Source organism: Nicotiana tabacum, chromosome 24 (genome assembly GCF_000715075.1).
Source record: "Nicotiana tabacum cultivar K326 chromosome 24, ASM71507v2, whole genome shotgun sequence".
Lineage (NCBI taxonomy): Eukaryota > Viridiplantae > Streptophyta > Magnoliopsida > Solanales > Solanaceae > Nicotiana > Nicotiana tabacum.
In genome coordinates, this window is record NC_134103.1 from 77,736,571 (window position 1) to 77,753,977 (window position 17,407).

Consider the following 17,407-nt stretch of genomic DNA (forward strand, 5'->3'; position numbering starts at 1 on the left):
AGATGACTGCAAACTTCTTATGGGGTGTCGAGAAGGATAAAAATAAATACCACTAGGCCTCTTGGAGAAAACTGACTTACCCTCAAAATGAAGGGGGGATTGGTATCAGATCTACAGAGGATGTATGCACAACAATGGAATTCAAACAATGGTGGACCTTTAGGATAAAACAGTTCTTATAGAGCAGCTTCCTTTTGGCCAAATATTGCAAGAGATCACATCCTATTTCTAAGAAATGGGACACTGGTCAGTCCCAAGCCTGGAAAAAAAATGATGATCAACAAAAAGAAAGTTGAGATTCACATACATTGGAGACTTCAGTCAGGTAATGCTAGTTTTTGGTGAGATAACTGGCTAGGAACAGGTCCATTGGCAAATCATAGACATCAAGATGGTAGACCTAGTAACATCAGTGTTGCACATTTTTGGGATAATGATCAATGGAACCTACAGAAACTTAATGCAACAACACGTGCACATAAAATCACAGATATTCTGCAGACACCAATATATTTCAGACCATAGACCCTTAATAAGCCTATATGAACTCCAAACACATAAGGAAACTTCACTTGTGCATCTTCTTGGGAGGTGATTAGGAAAAAGAAACAAATATTGCTCTCTAACAAGATGACTTGGCATAAGAAGATCCCCTTCAAATGATCCTTTTGTGTATGGAGAGTCATTAGAAATAAGTTACCAACTAATGATAGAGTACTTACTTTGGGCACCCCACTGTCACAAGATGTGTTTGTTGCACTATAAATAATTCAGAAATAGTTGACCATATTTTCTCCAGAGGTCACTTTGCAAGACACGTATGGAAAACATATTCAGGCATTGTTGGATTCAAACTGGAGGAGATTTCACTCAAGCTCCTTATGATGAAATGGTGGCTACAAAAGAGCAAGAATATAGCGTAGAAACTTCTTTTGGAGACCCTGCCTATCATCATTTGTTGGAATTTATGAAAGAATAGGTGTAATGCAAAGTATGGCAACAAATCTTCCTCCATGAATAGAGTTTTGTTCTCCATCAACTCAGATATTCATCTATTGCCCACATCCAACTATCCAATGATCAATTGGCCTATCAACTGGATTGAATTATTTACCTTAACATAGGAGATTCAGCACATCACCATTACCAAACAGGTAATATGGCATAAACCTACAGAAGGTTTTGTGAAAATAAATAGTGATGGTAGTGCTCTTACAAATCCCGGGAGTATAGGAGTAGGGGTTATAGTTAGAGACTCACAAGATGGCTCCATTCATGCAATAGCTGCTCCTTTGGGGATTGGCACCAACAACCAGGCAGAAATTGAAGCTGCGCTTATTGGAATCAAATGGTGTTTGGAGAATGGCTTCTCAAACATTCATTTTGAAGGTGACTTTTTTATATTGATTCAATGGCTCAAACAAAGCTCTGATCCCCCTTGGAATCTGACCATGAAAATACAGGATCTCAAAGACTTATGTAGGCAGTGCAATGATATCATCTTCACCCATGTGTATATGGAAGCCAACTTCCCAGCTGATTCTCTATCCAAGCTCAGCCATAACTTGCCACATATAACACATTTCCAACACTTGCCAGAACTACCACCACACATCAAAGCCTAGATACAGCTCGATCAGAACAACACACCTGCCTTCAGATACAAAAAAACCAACATGATCCAATTCTCAACTAACAGACCTCCCACTTATACTCCTTAAACACAAAAATGATCAATATGACAAAGGACGTGCCTATCACGTCCAAACACCACTGGTTTGCTAACAGGTTTATCTTTGTTGCAGGTACTTTGGATTAGTCAAGTCTATTGCTGCAGTTGCAATGTGTGGTATTAGCATTTTCAATGCTCATTCTATTGCAATTGTATCAATTTATTGGACACCCCTCCCCCTTTTGTTCATGATTTCTGGGCTGATAAAATACAGCCTCAAAGGAGCAGCAAGGTGCAGAATGCAGCTCACAAGTTCACAACACCCATCAACTCAACTACAGATAAATGTCACATATGCAGACTCTCAACAGGAAACTCTTAGGGGCGCAAACCTAACTATCTTGCACAGGTTCTTCAATCTACTCTCAGCAGCAGAAGCACACTCGCTGCACAAGCATTTCCAGGAGCCAGAAGCATCCATTTCAACATGCAAGATTCAAGACATATTGGAAGATGAAAGCACCATAATGCTAACTTTTGTTTTTGTCAAAAAACCAAACAGAAGCAACACTTATGCCCACTTACATGGGCCTCTTGTTAGCTATCTTCAATTTAACTTTGTTTGACCTCAATGCCAAACCAAAGTTGAAGAAAGCTCATATCATGATCAACTGTTTTTTATCATACCCATTAGGAATTTTACAGCTTTACTAGAAGTAGAGCCTATTGTACTTGGAGGATGTCCAAATAATCTGTCCAGTACAATCAGGATCACTTGTGTTTTTTAGTATAAGTAAACCTTGGTTAGACACACCTTGTTTCTGTATGCTCAAATATTTATCACTATCATTGGATAGACAATTGGTACCTCATCATAGGTCAAATACACATAGTTGTGTAGGGTCATTTGGTTATAATGTTTGGATGACTAAGTGTACACTCATCTTAATTTGGAAGGTAAGGTTTATGTCCTCCTCCATTGTTGTACTTTACTTTACATTTATGAAAATTAAGGTTGAAAAAAAAAACAATCAAGTCCAAGTTCAAGCAATCAAGTTCAAGCTCAAGAACGAAGAACAAATCAAGTTCAAGCTTAAGAACGGAGAACAAATCAAGATCAAACTCAAATGCCCTTGAATTATTATTGGAAAAGTGAAATCAGAGGAACCATAGAGATTGTAACACTCAAATAATTGAAATAAAATACTACGATTGTTGCAATATATTTCGGTCTTGATTTTATTTTCTCGACGCAAATTTATTGTCTACAATATTATTTTAAATATATTATAATATTTATATGACTATAAAAAAATTTTATTAAAAAAATATAAAGAATAATTTGCAAATAATGAAATGGGAGAGTAGTACTATATTATTTACGGCAAATAATGAAATCGTAGTAAAAAGTTGGGGACTATAATGCCATATATCCAAAAGCAACATCGACAAACAGAGTTTGTGACCATCAGATCTTTACGCTTTGTCATTATTATTATTATTATTATATTATTATTTTATATTTTATTTTATTATTTTTTCCCAATTAGATCTTTACGCTGCGATCTCTACTTCTCGGCTCTACCCATCGGGCCTCCGCCGGGACGATTTTCCTTCGACGGCGTCACACGAACAGGTCACCGGAAAACAGCCATTGTCTTATAGGTTTGGGACAAACAGAAAGTTTTGGCAGTTGAGGAAAAGAGAAACAAATCAGGGCGAATTTGCTAAGGTGGAGAAGGCAAACGAGAAAAGGAGGATTTGGAAGAGGAAAAGGAAGAGATGAAGGGTGGAATAGGAGGCGCTCTTCCGGCTAAGAGGCGATGGAAAGGTTTCGTAATTGCGGTTTTGGGCCTCGTTTTGCTGTCATTGCTCGTGCCTCTCGTCTTTCTGCTTGGCCTCCATAACGGTTTCCACTCTTCAGGTAACTACTTGTTTGCTCCGCATTGTCTTTTTGAATGGCAATTACTTCTTTTGCTCCTTGCAAATTGGATCTGTGATTGTTGTTTTGAACCTGCTCTTTTATTAATCCAAATTTATAGTGCAATTTAATCCTTTTCCACTTTAATATGGAAGGAAGAATATTCAAGTTTATAAACTCAGCCAATAGCTTTTTCAGTAGCTTTTATTTTGCTTCCCAGATTGAAGAATGGTTCCTGATCCCAGTGGCTGAGCCAGGAATTTATGCAAGGGGATTAGAAAAAAAAAGATATTAGAACGTCACACTTGGAATTTGAACCTATGACCTAAAATAATATTCGAACCACCTTTACCACTATACTAGAATCTTCCTTATGTCAAGGGGATTCAACAGTTTATATATAACCAAAAAAACTCGTTTTTGCCTTATTTGCACAGTATAATTTTCGGAAGAACGGGAAATCCCTCGGCTCTACACAGCTCCGCCTGCTGATCACCCAGAAACCTGCTGAAAAGAGGATGCCAATATATAAAGAGAAAGAAAAAGAAGAGAGATAACAAAAGAGTAACAAACCGTGCTTTTGTCATGTCATTAGGATAAACCTTTGCTCTTTTTAAGATAGAGATGAGGAAGACATATCCTCATGTAGTTTTTAAGTTCTAGCCATTTTTGAAAAGTATTTTTTCTAACTTGATCTAGCATTTATTTTTTGCAGGATTGACAACAGCACAACAAAGTTCAACCTCAGTAAGTATACCTGCAGCATTTTGATGATATTGATATTTAATAACTACTCATTGATCTCTTAAACTTTTTGGGAACTCCTGATATATCAGAATGGAGTTAGAGTCTACAGTCGACATAGTACTGCTAAGAATGGGAATCAGTCGGAGGTAATTTCTTCTCCATAAGCAATTTGAGCTGTCCTTTATCATTGGCCCCTTTGTAAATTTTAGCGAGTAGAAGAAGTGGACGTATCTTAATTTTCGATGCTAGATCTCTACTAGGCAACATATTTCTGTTCATCATTGCATTCTTGTTTTTCACACAGAGAAAGAGGTGATCATGATGTATCTTACAGTTTTTGGTATCTTGTTGCAGGGTGATGAATCAAGACACATGGATGACCTAATGAGAAGATTGGAACCAACTTTTTCCAAGGTTTTTTAAAATCATTATTTTTTGCTACTTGTTAAGAGTTTAAGTTTTGCGATCTAAATGGACTGTTACTGAGTAGGTGAATAGCTATAATGGGTGCTTTACCTTAAAAGTGGACAGTGAAGCTTACTAGCCGGTCTTTTCTTGAAAGTTTTCCTTAAATTTGGTTTTAGTTGTGAATAGCTTAGCATAATTTATGATGTGTGTTATTACAAAATTTTTTTTTTTGTTAGTGGTGTGCCCTTGCATTCCTTTTTAAATTCAAAAAGGGGCTGAGATGAGGGGATCCTTCATCCTCATATTTGTTAGTCTTATTGGCTGCTGTTTTGTCTATGAACAAGATTTGGTGTTGCAACTCTATAGTATTTAGACCTGGAAAAATCTCTGTGATGTATGTAAATTGAAGAGCAAATAGAGAAAGATAGGATACTGGATGTGTTGAAGCAAAAGAAGCAATAATCAAATCTCAAACCATGATGTTCCAAATATCCGTTGTTACCTCAAAAGATAAGTCATTTAATGGTCACGCGAACAAAGTGCTGTAATCATTAACTTAATAAAGTAGAGGCGTAAGTTGAGGCTTTCCAAGAATCTGAGGGAAAGTGGGAAACAGAAGGAATGTTATCAACAATATACAATATGATCTGATTGTTTCTCTACCTTTTTTTGGTGTTCAAGAGTGAAAAGAAATGAGTTAGGTTTTAGGATCTGTAGAGATAGGACTGCATAGTCTTGAGCTAATCCTTGTTGTATATTATACATGATATATGTTATTAAACCTTTTAATGGTTGCATTGTGATTTTTTATTTTCTTATTTCTCCAATTTTCCTCATTATTACAAAAACTTGAGACTGATAATACCAAAGTTCATGTTTTGTCATTTGGTTCTATATTGCATCGGAACTATAACTATCATACTAATGTGTTCGAAGCGAACATGATGTAAAAATTGTTCCTGCCACTATTTCTGTATTTTTTTTAATTATATATAGTTTGCTGCTTGCATGTAGTACTAAATCTAGAGCTAAAATTCACTGAGAGAAGTAGAAAAGCTGCTGATGAAAAACTTGTGTGCTTTTCAAATGTAAGAGTCTAGACAATCATCCCAGATAATTTTACAATCAAACTAAAAGAAATTTAAAACTTTTTCTTTTCTCAGATAGGTACTTTACTAAAAAGAATTTGTCAAAGACCAACAAAGACGCAATTTCCACGAATGCCGCTTTAAGTTAAGTTTAAGTTCTATACACTGGCTGACAATGTAAAAAACATTTACACAATTAGGTTACTTATAAGGTAATTACAACTAAATCTCTATGATAAACATTACTCCTTCCGTCCAAAAATAACGGCATTATTCCCTTATTACTCCATTCCAAGAAAAGGGATACATTTTTAAATTTGGAAACAATTTAGCTTAAACTTCTATTGTATCCTTATCGACACGATTTTATAACCACACAAATGTTATGGCATGTTTAAGACCACAAGTTTCAAAAGTCTTATAGCCAGATAAATGTTATCATATTTATGACCAGAAGTTTTAAAAGTTTTACTTTCTTTCTTTCTTAAACTCTGTCAAATAATGCCATTGGAGGGAGTAATAGGTAACCTGGTAAAAATAGTAACTAACCTGCTATCACAGGTTAAAATCTATAGATATTATAAAAAATTCTTTACATTGTCAGTGTAGGTAATTTAGATCCTTTTAAGTATCATAGTACTACTATTTGGAGTTTATGATTTTATTTGCCTTATAAACAAGCTTTTGTGAAAAAATTACCGAGTTATATTTTTATCTAAGTTTATATTCGTACCAGCACAAGTTTAACAATAGTAATTGTATGTGAACATAATGCATTGAGCGAAAAGTTCATGTTTGGGGGGATGCACCTAAGTGCTACTAAAAATAGGTACTAATCTAATTAAAAAGCATGCAACATTTCATGAATATACATTTGTACACTATCATTACTGTTAATCAGCAGTTGCTCATGTGGGTCTTCTTACTCTTATCTTTTGGTGTAGATGTTTGATCTTGCTTGTCTCCCATTTTGCTTTCTTCTTCTACTACGAACTCTTCACTTAGAAGTTCTAAGATTCTAATTTGACCGTGCTATCAGATGGGGAAGGAAAAAGAAAGTGAAGCTTTATGCTTTATCAAAAGAAAAGAAAGAAAGAAAGAAAGAAAGAAGTAGAACCTTTATGTTGAAAAATGTCTATTATGAAGAAGCTTGAGACATATAGACTACCTTAGTTGTTCAATGTTAAAAGCTACCGTTGCTTGTCTCAATAATTTCAGCTTTCTATCATTTATGGTTTTAATCTTGGAACAAATTGCATCTTATAGTTAAATGGGTTTATAAAATTTGCTTGAAAGTCCTCTAAGCTTCCATGTTCATTTTGTGTATAAGTTGTTTGATTCATTTTCTTCAATATCTTTCTCAGGATATTAGGGAAAATTTTGTTGGGGAAGCGGAGAACAAGACTGCTGGTAGGACATATCCAACTTAATTATCTGAAGAGGAATATATATCTCACTCTATAATGTGTGATTATATTTTTTTTTTTTACAATGGTAACATTATACAAACAAGTATTCTTTTTATAGGTATAGACAAATTTTCTATGAATGTGTACATTAATGTAGAGATTGGTGTTTAGCCTTTTCTTTGAATGTGATCTTGCCTCTTTCCTTCTTAGTAGATGGAGCTTATGTAACTTCTGGCTCTAGATATATTTGGATTTTTAAGCTATTCATCTTTGCAATATTATTCTTTCAGGCTCTCCTTTGTTGGATGGGTTGCCCAAAGAACGCTCAAGAGCAAATGTATGTGGTTCCACAACCTTATGTTTTTACATGTTCTCATCATAAAAATGAGTCTTTACATGTTGGTATTCTAATTCTTTTGTCTCCTTCTGATACAATAATAAGTACTAACCTTACGTGTAGCAGAGCACAGGTGTTGCTGCTGTGCATGCTGCCACTGAGAATATCAAAGGCATTGACGGCTCTCCTATGTTGGATGGGTTGCCCAAAGAACGCTCAAGAGCAAATGTATGTGGTTCCGCAACCTTATGTTTTTACATGTTCTCATCCTAAAAATGAGTCTTTACATGTTGGTATTCTAATTCTTTTGTCTCCTTCTGATACAATAATTAGTATTAACCTTACGTGTAGCAGAGCACAAGTGTTGCTACTACGCATGCTGCCACTGAGAATATCAAAGGCATTGACGAGGGTGAGAAATTATGTGAGCTAAAATTTGGGAGCTATTGTTTATGGCGTCACAATCATAAGGAAAAAGTGAATGATCTCACTGTGAGAAAGATGAAAGACTTGTTATATGTGGCCCGGGCTTATTATCCTAGCATTGCGAAGCTTCCGGCTCTTGACAAGCTTTCACATGAAATGAAGCAAAACATTCAAGAGTTTGAGCGGGTGCTCAGTGTAACTACGATAGACAAAGATCTTCCCCCTCTGTATGTGAAAATATTTTCCTTGCAACTATGCAACAGAAAATGATTTAGCTTATCTTTTTTCTTAATCATCAAGTAATGTCAAAATATTTGATCTTATCTTTTTGTGATTAAGAATGAGCAGGTGTAGCTTGCTTTTTATATGTTTTGAGAACGATCTTGACTTTGTGGTTGGTTAATGCTGTCTAAATCTTACTCCTTCATGAAACTTAGATGTAACCCCAGGAGCAAACTGTTTGATACTAGTTGCAGAATTCACATTCCTCTATCCACTACTCAGGCTTGATTGGCTCCTTTCCCTTCTCCTATCTTTCTCCCTGTCTCTCTTTTCTCTTAGTGCTGGTGACTGAAAAATATTATTGGGAATTTGGTTAACTGTCTTGTCAAATAAGAAGTCCTAGCAAATTAAAACTTTTTAAAGAACATCCACCCTCATCCTGAAATCTGATAATGGTAACAGAAGAAGCTTCCAATCATTGACCTGTTGCTATTCCTCTTTGAATCAACTTACTTTTAATCTGGTTTAGCTCCAACTCCAGTAGTTGAGCTTTGTCTCTAATCTGCCTTTTAGTCTAATTACTTTTTGTTGCATTTGTTTGTTCGCTTTTGTCAGGCTTAAAAATATTTCAACTACGTGTTTCTTGTCTTCCACTTATTCTTTTGCGTGTAGGTAGAAGGAATCCTTAAAGTCGTCTTTCGAGTATATTCTATGATTAAATTTTATGAAAACGTTTTACGGAAATTTATGCTTTTGCTTGTTCACCAGGATTGATCAGAAGCTAACTAAGATGGAAGCTGTAATTGCTCAAGCAAAGGCATGCCGTGTAGATTGTAGTAATGTAGACAAGAAATTCAGACAGCTAGTTGATCTAACTGAAGATGAAGCTACTTTCCATATGAGACAGAGTGCCTTCCTCTACCAACTAGCAGTTCAAACCATGCCCAAGAGTCATCATTGCTTGTCAATGCGACTAACTGTAGAGTATTTTAGAGACCCTTCACCTGATATCGACCAGTCATTGGCAGAGAGACATTTGAATCCAGATCTTCACCACTTTGTTATATTCTCCAACAATGTGCTGGCATCATCTGCCGTAATTAACTCCACTGTAATGCATGCTAAAGTATGGTTTTTGTATTCTCTCTTCAACTGCAAAAAGTTTCTGTTGTTAATACCTCTATTAGTTTTTCTGATTGTGTTTTCTTCTGTGTGCAGGAAAGTGAGAGTCAAGTATTTCATGTGGTAACAGATAGACAGAATTACTTTGCCATGAAGTTATGGTTCTCGAGGAACAAGTATATGGAGGCCACAGTCGAGGTTTTGAATATTGAAGATGTTAAGTTGGACAATAATAAGGCATCAACGCCAATTCATCTTTCCCTGCCTGATGAATACCGTGTCTCTTTCCACAAGGTTGATAGACCATCTACAACAGAATACTTATCTGTTTTTTCGCATTCCCATTATCTTCTTCCCCAGATATTCCATAGTTTGAAGAAAGTAGTTGTCTTGGATGATGACGTTATTGTGCAAAGAGACTTGTCAGACTTATGGGGCATCGATATGGACGGGAAAGTGAATGGTGCGGTGCAGTCTTGCTCAGTTCGGTTGGCTCAGCTGAGGAAATTTTTTGGTAACAAGAGAGTGGATGAAACATCTTGTGCTTGGATGTCTGGATTAAATGTTGTTGATCTAGTGAGGTGGAGGGAACAAGATATTTCCGGAAGATACCTAAAGCTGGTAAAGGAGGTTAGTGACCTTTATTTTTCGACTTACATTTGTTGGTTTCACCGACTTTGCCTGCAAGATATAAGGCAAAGGCAAGTTAAATTTTGCTTTCTTTCTTTATTTTCTTTTTTTTGGAAGCTATATGGCTTGAGAATTTAGCATTTTTTTTCTATGCATTATTTCTAATGTGAAATAATTCCACAACATGACAAATCAAATTTTTGATAAGTAAAACTGATTTCTATAATACTTGCTCCAAAATGGTCCAAAAATGGTTACTAGAGTGCTTCTCCATATTTCAAGTTTTGGTTGATACCCTTACACAATGTGGTCGTACTCTTACTTCTCAATATCATGTGCACCTATTTACAATAAGAATTTCTAATATACCTATACTGGCAAGGGTTTTAACTACTAGAGATAATGCCTCACATTACTAGAGATAATGCCTCACAGGGTTGTAAAAAGCGAGCGCTTCCTCGCTTAAAGCGAGAAGCGAAGCGAGGCGAGGTATCTGGCGCTTCTGTTAGCTGAAGCGTAGCAGATTTACAAAAGCGCCCGCTTCCCCTGAAAAAGCGATGCGAAGCGTAAGAAGCGAGCGCTTCTCTTTATAACTGGGTTGCCAATTTATTTAATTAAAAAAACTGTCTTTTTTAAAATACCATCGAGCAACAACAATAGAGAAAGAAAGAGGGGACTAGGGTTTAAGTTTTCCACACTTTTCAACTTCAAGATCATCAAGTTTGGTCCCAGGTATGTGATTTCTTCCTCCTCCTCATCCTCCTCCTTCTCCTCCTTCTCCTTCTTCTTCTTCAGCGTCCAAATAGCAGTGAAATGCTGGCGAATTTGTTTTTTCCCTTCCCTTCTTCTTTCTCATTCTTCTCTTCTTCTTCTTCTTCATTTTGTTGCACTGTTTCAGTGATAAAAAGATTGAAATGCTGCCCATTTTTTCTTACAGTTACATGTGTTGTTTATGCAGTATTTATTTTAATTTTTTTTTAAAATTCCGCTTCACTTCAAAAAAGCAAGGGCTTGAAGGGAGGCGGCGGGTTGGCTCTAAGTTTACTTGGGTCTTGGGACAAGGCGATACTATTCCCAAATTTCCCGGTTAAGTCTACTCAGTTGGAGTACCTGGGACAAGTTTCAACATGGTTCCAGGTGGCGTCAGGTTTCAAGATCAATCTTAGAAAGTGTGATATTATCGCAGTTGATAAGCTGGTGGGCATCGAGTCGCTGGCACATTGTTAAATTGTAAGGTTGGAGTCCTTCCCACACCTATCTTTTGTTTGCCTCTGGAAGCTTTAAACACGGATCAAGCAACATAGAATCCAATATCCCAAGGGTCGAGAATAGACTTGTAGGGTGGCAGAAAAGATACTTGTCCAAAGATACTTGTCCAAAGGAGGCAAAGACGTGCTCATTAAGAGCATTTTACCGATCATCCCCACATATTTCATGTCCTTGTTTCATGCTCCAGCTAGTGTTATAGAAAAGTTTGAAATGGTTCAACGAAATTTTTATGTGATTCGTCAAATGGGGTAAGAAAGTTTCATGTGGTGCGATCGAAGATTATGACGAGTCATAAGCGCTGGGAGGGCTTGGGAATTAAAGACTTGAGGGCTTTCAAAAAGGCCTTATTAGGGAAATGATTATGGAGATTTGGATGCAACGAACATGCTTTTTGGAGAGAGAGGTGATAGTGGAAAAAATGGGGTTATAGAAGGGAATGGAGAACTGAGGATATCAATATGCCTTATGGATAATGATTTTGGAGGAATATTATGAAGGGATTTCGCGACAATGTGCCATTTAGGGAAGGTGAAGGGAGGAGGGTAAGTTTCTGCGGGGCAGAGGCGGTGCAGTAACAACACTTTGAAAACCTCTTCCCCAAAAATTTGAAGAGTCTCGTGTCAAAAAACGCTGACAGTCCAACAAATCCCGAAGGTAGTCGCGGTACAAGATGGTGAAGTTTTCTGGAATTTGAGTTTTAGGAGGAATTTCTAAGATGGGAGGGACTAAGCTTCAGAGCTTGTAGATTTACTTCATAAATAAAGTACTTCATGGAATAGCAACGACGGATAGAGTTGGGGGTGGGGAACAATGGAGTTTTTTCGTCAAGCCTTTTTTTCTGAACAGGTAAAGTAGGGCTTTTTGTCAAGTCTTTTTATGAGAAGCTTTTGATTAGAAAGGAGGCTTCCTTTCCATATAGCTCAATTTTGGATCCCTCGGATTCCGAGAAAGGTGTGTTCTTTCACTTGGCTAGCAATACCTTGCATGTTGCTTCTGAATTCAAACAAGGCCAGCGTCAAGGCACGACATGCCACACCCTTGTTGTTGCCATGCTATTGCCGATGGCTTTGTTCTGGGTCCTGACAAGAAATGAATGAATTAACTATGATGAGGAAAAATGTTGAACACATTTGTCAATTTGAAAAAAAAGAACAAGATATTTGATTTGAAAGAAATTGTCTAAAATTGGATGTGAGTCGAATCTCAAGAGGAGCAAGTTATAAATATGATTACTTGTTGTGAGTCAGATTTTTAAACTAAGTCCAATTCTAATTTTTTTTTTTTAAAAAAAAATTAACTATACTTGTTGGAATTAAAATCAAACAAGTAGCTAACAAGAATTAATCAAAGTTATAAGACACTAGGGTTGTAGCCCCTAATTAATTTGCTTTAGCTAATGGAAATTACTTACTTTGTCTAATCGCTTGCCTTATTGATTAAGATTCAATTATGATGAACCTATTAAAATCTCCCAATAATAATGAGTGTATCCCAATTAAATTCTACCATAGCTATGGAATGCTTTAAGTTCTACTTGATAAACACCCAAATAAGAATCTAACTATTCTTAGCTCTAGACTCTATTAATTTTGTTATATAATCCTTACAAAACCCAATTCTTTACTAATTGATTCTAATTCAATCCTTCTTCCACATTCCCGAGTAAGAACTGAGATAGATCGGGTTTAATCTAGTGATGGACACCAATAAATTAACAAATTAAGCATGGGATCAATTAAATAATCAAAATCCAAGCAACTATTGGCTAGTAACGAATAACCCATTAACTTGCAAATCATTTGAGTGTACAACCCCCACCTGAGAATTTATCTACTCATGCTAGAAATTGAAGTAAAAACAATTGAAATTAAAGGTAGATAATGCAAACTCTGTCTTGAATCCCTCCAGTAACTTGATGAAAACCTTTCGAAAGTAGCTAAGTAAAACCCTTATAAAGTTTTCCAGCAGTTAAAGTTACTAAAAACCCAGCCAAAATTCTATTCATAGTTGTGTGATTGTGTCTAAATTAATTCCAGAGTTCTCTAAAATAACCCTACCAAAGTAACAACGCAGTCCACGGTTCTAAATAGTGGTCCGTGTTTCTCGAAGACCCTGATGCCCTTTCTGAAGTTCCTGAACTGTGGTCCGCATAATCATTTCGCAGCACCGCAATTTTAGGCCTTTCAGCTGCAGAAAACTTCTTTCTTAGTTCATTTAGCGGTTCACGGTTCACCTTTATTTCCACAAGCCAAACTTTGACCGATGAACCAAAGTAATACAATTTTCTTAAGCTTCAAGGAAGTATGAAATATACCCAAGATGGAATTATATTGACTTCTAATATGCATGTTATTTAATCTTTCTCATTTAATATGAATGTTATATAAGTTGTCACTGAAGTGGGTGAACCATGAGATCCTGGGTTCAAATTCCGATGGAGGCAAAAATACCAGGTGATTTCTTCTTATTTGTCCAAGTTCGTTGGACAAAGTTACCCAGTATCTATGCTGATGGGAGATAGCAGGTATCCTGTGGAATTAGTCGAGGTGCGCACAAGCTAGCCCGGACACCATGGTTATAAGAAAAAAGGAAACAAGGAAACAAGAAAAAGGCAATTTGTATGCTCTTAGACCCCAAAACAGAAAAAGATGGAAAAATTCGAATCACATTCATTTAGTTCTCTCAATATAAATATTCAAGCTTGTTTTCTGTTGCTCTTCATATATGGCCTGCTACCTGCCTGAATAATGAAGTGTGATACTTCGAGTCTCCATTTTTTTTTGATGTGGAGTAGTTTTTTGGTGTCCAGGGTTTAATCCTTTCCAGCCGCCACAAACTATGGGAAGCATAAAAAGATGGAAAATACAAAACACATTCATTGTTGTTCTCTCAACGTAAATATTCATGATTGTTTTGTGTTGTACCTCGCAAGTGGACTGCCACCCAACTAAATAAAGAATTCACATCCTTTGAACTTTTTTTTCTTTTCATTTTGGAGTTCATGGGTTTACACTTTCAAGCCCCACAAACTATGGGTTTTCAAAGTCTATAACTGCAAACTAACGAAACTCGTCGAGCATTCGTTCAACACACTCAACATCTATGGTTAAGGGGCGGGGGGGTTCATGAGTCACTATGATATCTGTAACTATCGAGACACTGACAGGATTCCTGGTGTGGAATTTTGTGTTAGATTATGTCTATGACTAAACCATTTCTGTAGCCATTTATCTATTTGCTATTCTTATATTGACTTACCTTACCATTACTTTTTTATTTAATTTGCAGATGAATTCAGAAGAGGCTGTTACATTGCGCGCAAGCTTGCTTACCTTTCAAGGTGAAGTTTATGCTCTTGATGATAAGTGGGTATTATCAGGATTGGGTCATAAATATGGAGTGGATATTGAAGCTGTGAAGAATGCGAGAGTACTGCATTTTAATGGTAAAATGAAACCCTGGCTTGAGTTGGGAATCCATGATTATACAGTTTTCTGGCGGAAGTTTGTAGACCCGGAGAATCAGTTTTTAAGCGATTGTAATATTAACTAGTATGGGCTAGTACCTGCATTTGCTGCTGAAGTTTCATGAAGGTAGGGGTGAAGAAGCTTGCACAAGTTTCCTGTTTGTGCTCCTGATTTGAACCGTATCTGAGGTAGGGGGACCGAGTATAATTTGGTGTGGGTATCTCTATTGATTGGTTAATGAAGGAAATGTTTTTTAACCTCAAGGCAACGCTAAGTGATGCAGAATACTTGTCAATGACGGATTGATAGTAAAGGCATGGGCAAGTTTTAATGGGTTAGGCATTCACCTTCATCATGGCGATTTTCTTTTGAAGATGTAAAGGATATAGTGTACGAGGAGATTGCCCGAAATCATCTCTGAAGAGCTGGATATGAACTTTGCCTCCTATGAATCTTGTAAATGCGCATACCTTGGGTTAAATATTAGTTATACTGAAACTGGGTGAGAAGTACTTGGAACCTTGCTTCACCTGTGACGAGCATCTTGGATTCTTCTGTGATATGTGGTGTTGCCACTGAGACATTCTTCTCTGAATTCTATCCTATTAATCCCTGTAGAATTGGGTCTGTTTGAGTACATTTTCTTTATTAGCATTGATCAGGCATCTGAACGTTTTTGAGCTTTGTATTAGCGGCAATTCTGCTAAAATATATTTAGTGTTGTTTGGATAACATTGTTTGCCTTGTAATTTTCCTTTTTGAAAAGCAGCTGGATGTTTGTGCCTTGCGCTTAATAGTTTAAGTTCTATGCAGTGGCCAGCGAGGGTCGCTTAATACGGGATAAGGAGTAAGTCCCATGTTCTTTTAAGTTTTTTTATTTATAAATTAATAAAATAGCATCACGACACAATAAATATAGAAAATATATTAACAAATATTATCAAACTACACATTTTACTTCCCTAAAAGTAAATAACTAATAAATATTATTATTATTTAAAAAAAATACTTCTTCATGAATAAATAATGGCTTTAAAATAATAAAATAATAAAAAGTATGATAATTTTACGGGACAGAAATAAAAGCCATGAAGACCAATTGCAGGTGAAGATATAAAATTCAGACTATCTATTTTTAGATGAAATGTTCAAATGATATTTGCCCTAATACTGACTGGCTGGAAAGAGTTAAGTTTAGGGTTTAAAACCCTAATGCTGACTAAATGGAAAAATTTCAGTTTAGGGTTTAAAACCCTAATACGAACTGAAGGAAGGAGTTCTCAATCTTCATATTTCTATTAGATTAATGAACTTTTTCATTCACTTGTTAAAGAATTTTGAAAGTCAACGGTGCTAATTAGAAAATTTGACACATGATTTGTATATGAACTATTTGGCGAATTCCGAGATTGAGTATTAAGCGTATTCAGGACACTGACGCGCTTGAGGCATAAATTTCACAAAACAAAACCCCACACCTGAGCTTCAGAGCATTTTGCAAGTGCCTAACGTGCCCGGGCGAATCTCAGAAAAAGCCTTTTAAGGCACTAACCCAGATAGAGCATAGAAATTTTAAATGGCAAGCTTCAAAAGACATTAGTTACTCTATGGAATTTTTCAAGAACCACTAAATATTTGTGTATGACCACCAATACGTGTGGTGGGATGGTTGCAACTTGCAACCTATTCACCCTTGTGGTGGGTTGGTTGGAACTTATTCACCTTTAATCAGATCTCTCGGGTACAAGCGACCCGAATTAGTCCGATAATGTGCTTCGAATTCCGAATACTAAAGCCAAAAGTATATATTTTTGTGTGATCGAAAGAAAAAACTTACTATTTGCAAATTTGATGACTGAACCACTGTACTGAACAATGTAATCATAACAGTGTAATAGCCTGTTTGGCCAAGCTTCTCACCATGCGAAAAGTGTTTTTTTTTTCAAAAAAAGTATTTTTTTTTCTAAATTTGAGGTGTTTGGCCAAGCTTTTTTTTGGAAAAAAAAATTGCTTTTGGCTAGAAGGAGAAGCAGTTTTGAAGAACCAGAAAAAAGTAGCTTCTCTCCAGAAGCATAAGCAGAAGTAAAAGCAATTTTGACTTTTCTTCCTACCAAAAATATCTTTTGCAAAATATTATATATAGCAAAATAACCTTACTTAGTTTAAACTATTAAGTAATATAAAATGACTTTTGGGATGGACTTTCATATTTATTGGATGATTTTTTGATATATTTAAATTATCTTGAAAGAATAAAGTACTTTTCAATTTTATTTTTATATTTTACTTAAATAAAATAAAAAACTTAATTATTATCTTTAATAATAAATATTTGTAATTATTTACCTACTTATATAATATTAACTATTAAACAAATCTCTTCATGTCCTCATTTGTAATTTGACACATAAAAGCACTTTTTGAAAAGTTTGGCCAAACACAAATTATTGTTCAAAAGTATTTTTCAAATTGATTTGCCAAACACAAATTTTTACTTTTTTTAAAAGTATTTTTAAAAAAGACACTTCTCAAAATAAGCTGATTTTTCCAGCTTGGCCAAACAGGCTATAAAAGTCGATGACAACTTTTCCCTCCATCCCTATGTTTAGCCTGTAGAGGGGAAAAGGTTTCAATTTCAACTGTGGGAATCAACTACATCGACCCAAAGTTTGATAGTTCAAACCTAATC

General features: G+C 35.9%; 1 protein-coding gene across 3 annotated transcripts; it reads left to right on the top strand.

Annotated features, from left to right (window-relative positions):
- Positions 1 to 3,197: 3,197 nt before the first annotated feature.
- Positions 3,198 to 15,483, top strand: LOC107832467 (putative galacturonosyltransferase 7). 3 transcript variants are annotated; one of them, XM_016660323.2, is made up of 11 exons: positions 3,198 to 3,596; positions 4,309 to 4,340; positions 4,430 to 4,486; positions 4,695 to 4,754; positions 7,201 to 7,246; positions 7,536 to 7,582; positions 7,709 to 7,810; positions 7,937 to 8,235; positions 8,999 to 9,356; positions 9,449 to 9,982; positions 14,540 to 15,483. In XM_016660323.2, exons 1-11 carry the CDS (start codon positions 3,455 to 3,457, stop codon positions 14,801 to 14,803), a joined length of 1,941 nt encoding a protein of 646 aa, XP_016515809.1. In that variant the 5' UTR covers positions 3,198 to 3,454; the 3' UTR covers positions 14,804 to 15,483. The 3 variants fall into 3 exon arrangements, with proteins under 3 accessions (XP_016515809.1, XP_016515803.1, XP_075103287.1); XM_016660317.2 differs by having other exon boundaries at positions 3,221 to 3,596; positions 7,706 to 7,810; XM_075247186.1 differs by lacking the exon at positions 3,198 to 3,596 and adding an exon at positions 4,043 to 4,157 and having other exon boundaries at positions 7,706 to 7,810.
- Positions 15,484 to 17,407: the final 1,924 nt, after the last annotated feature.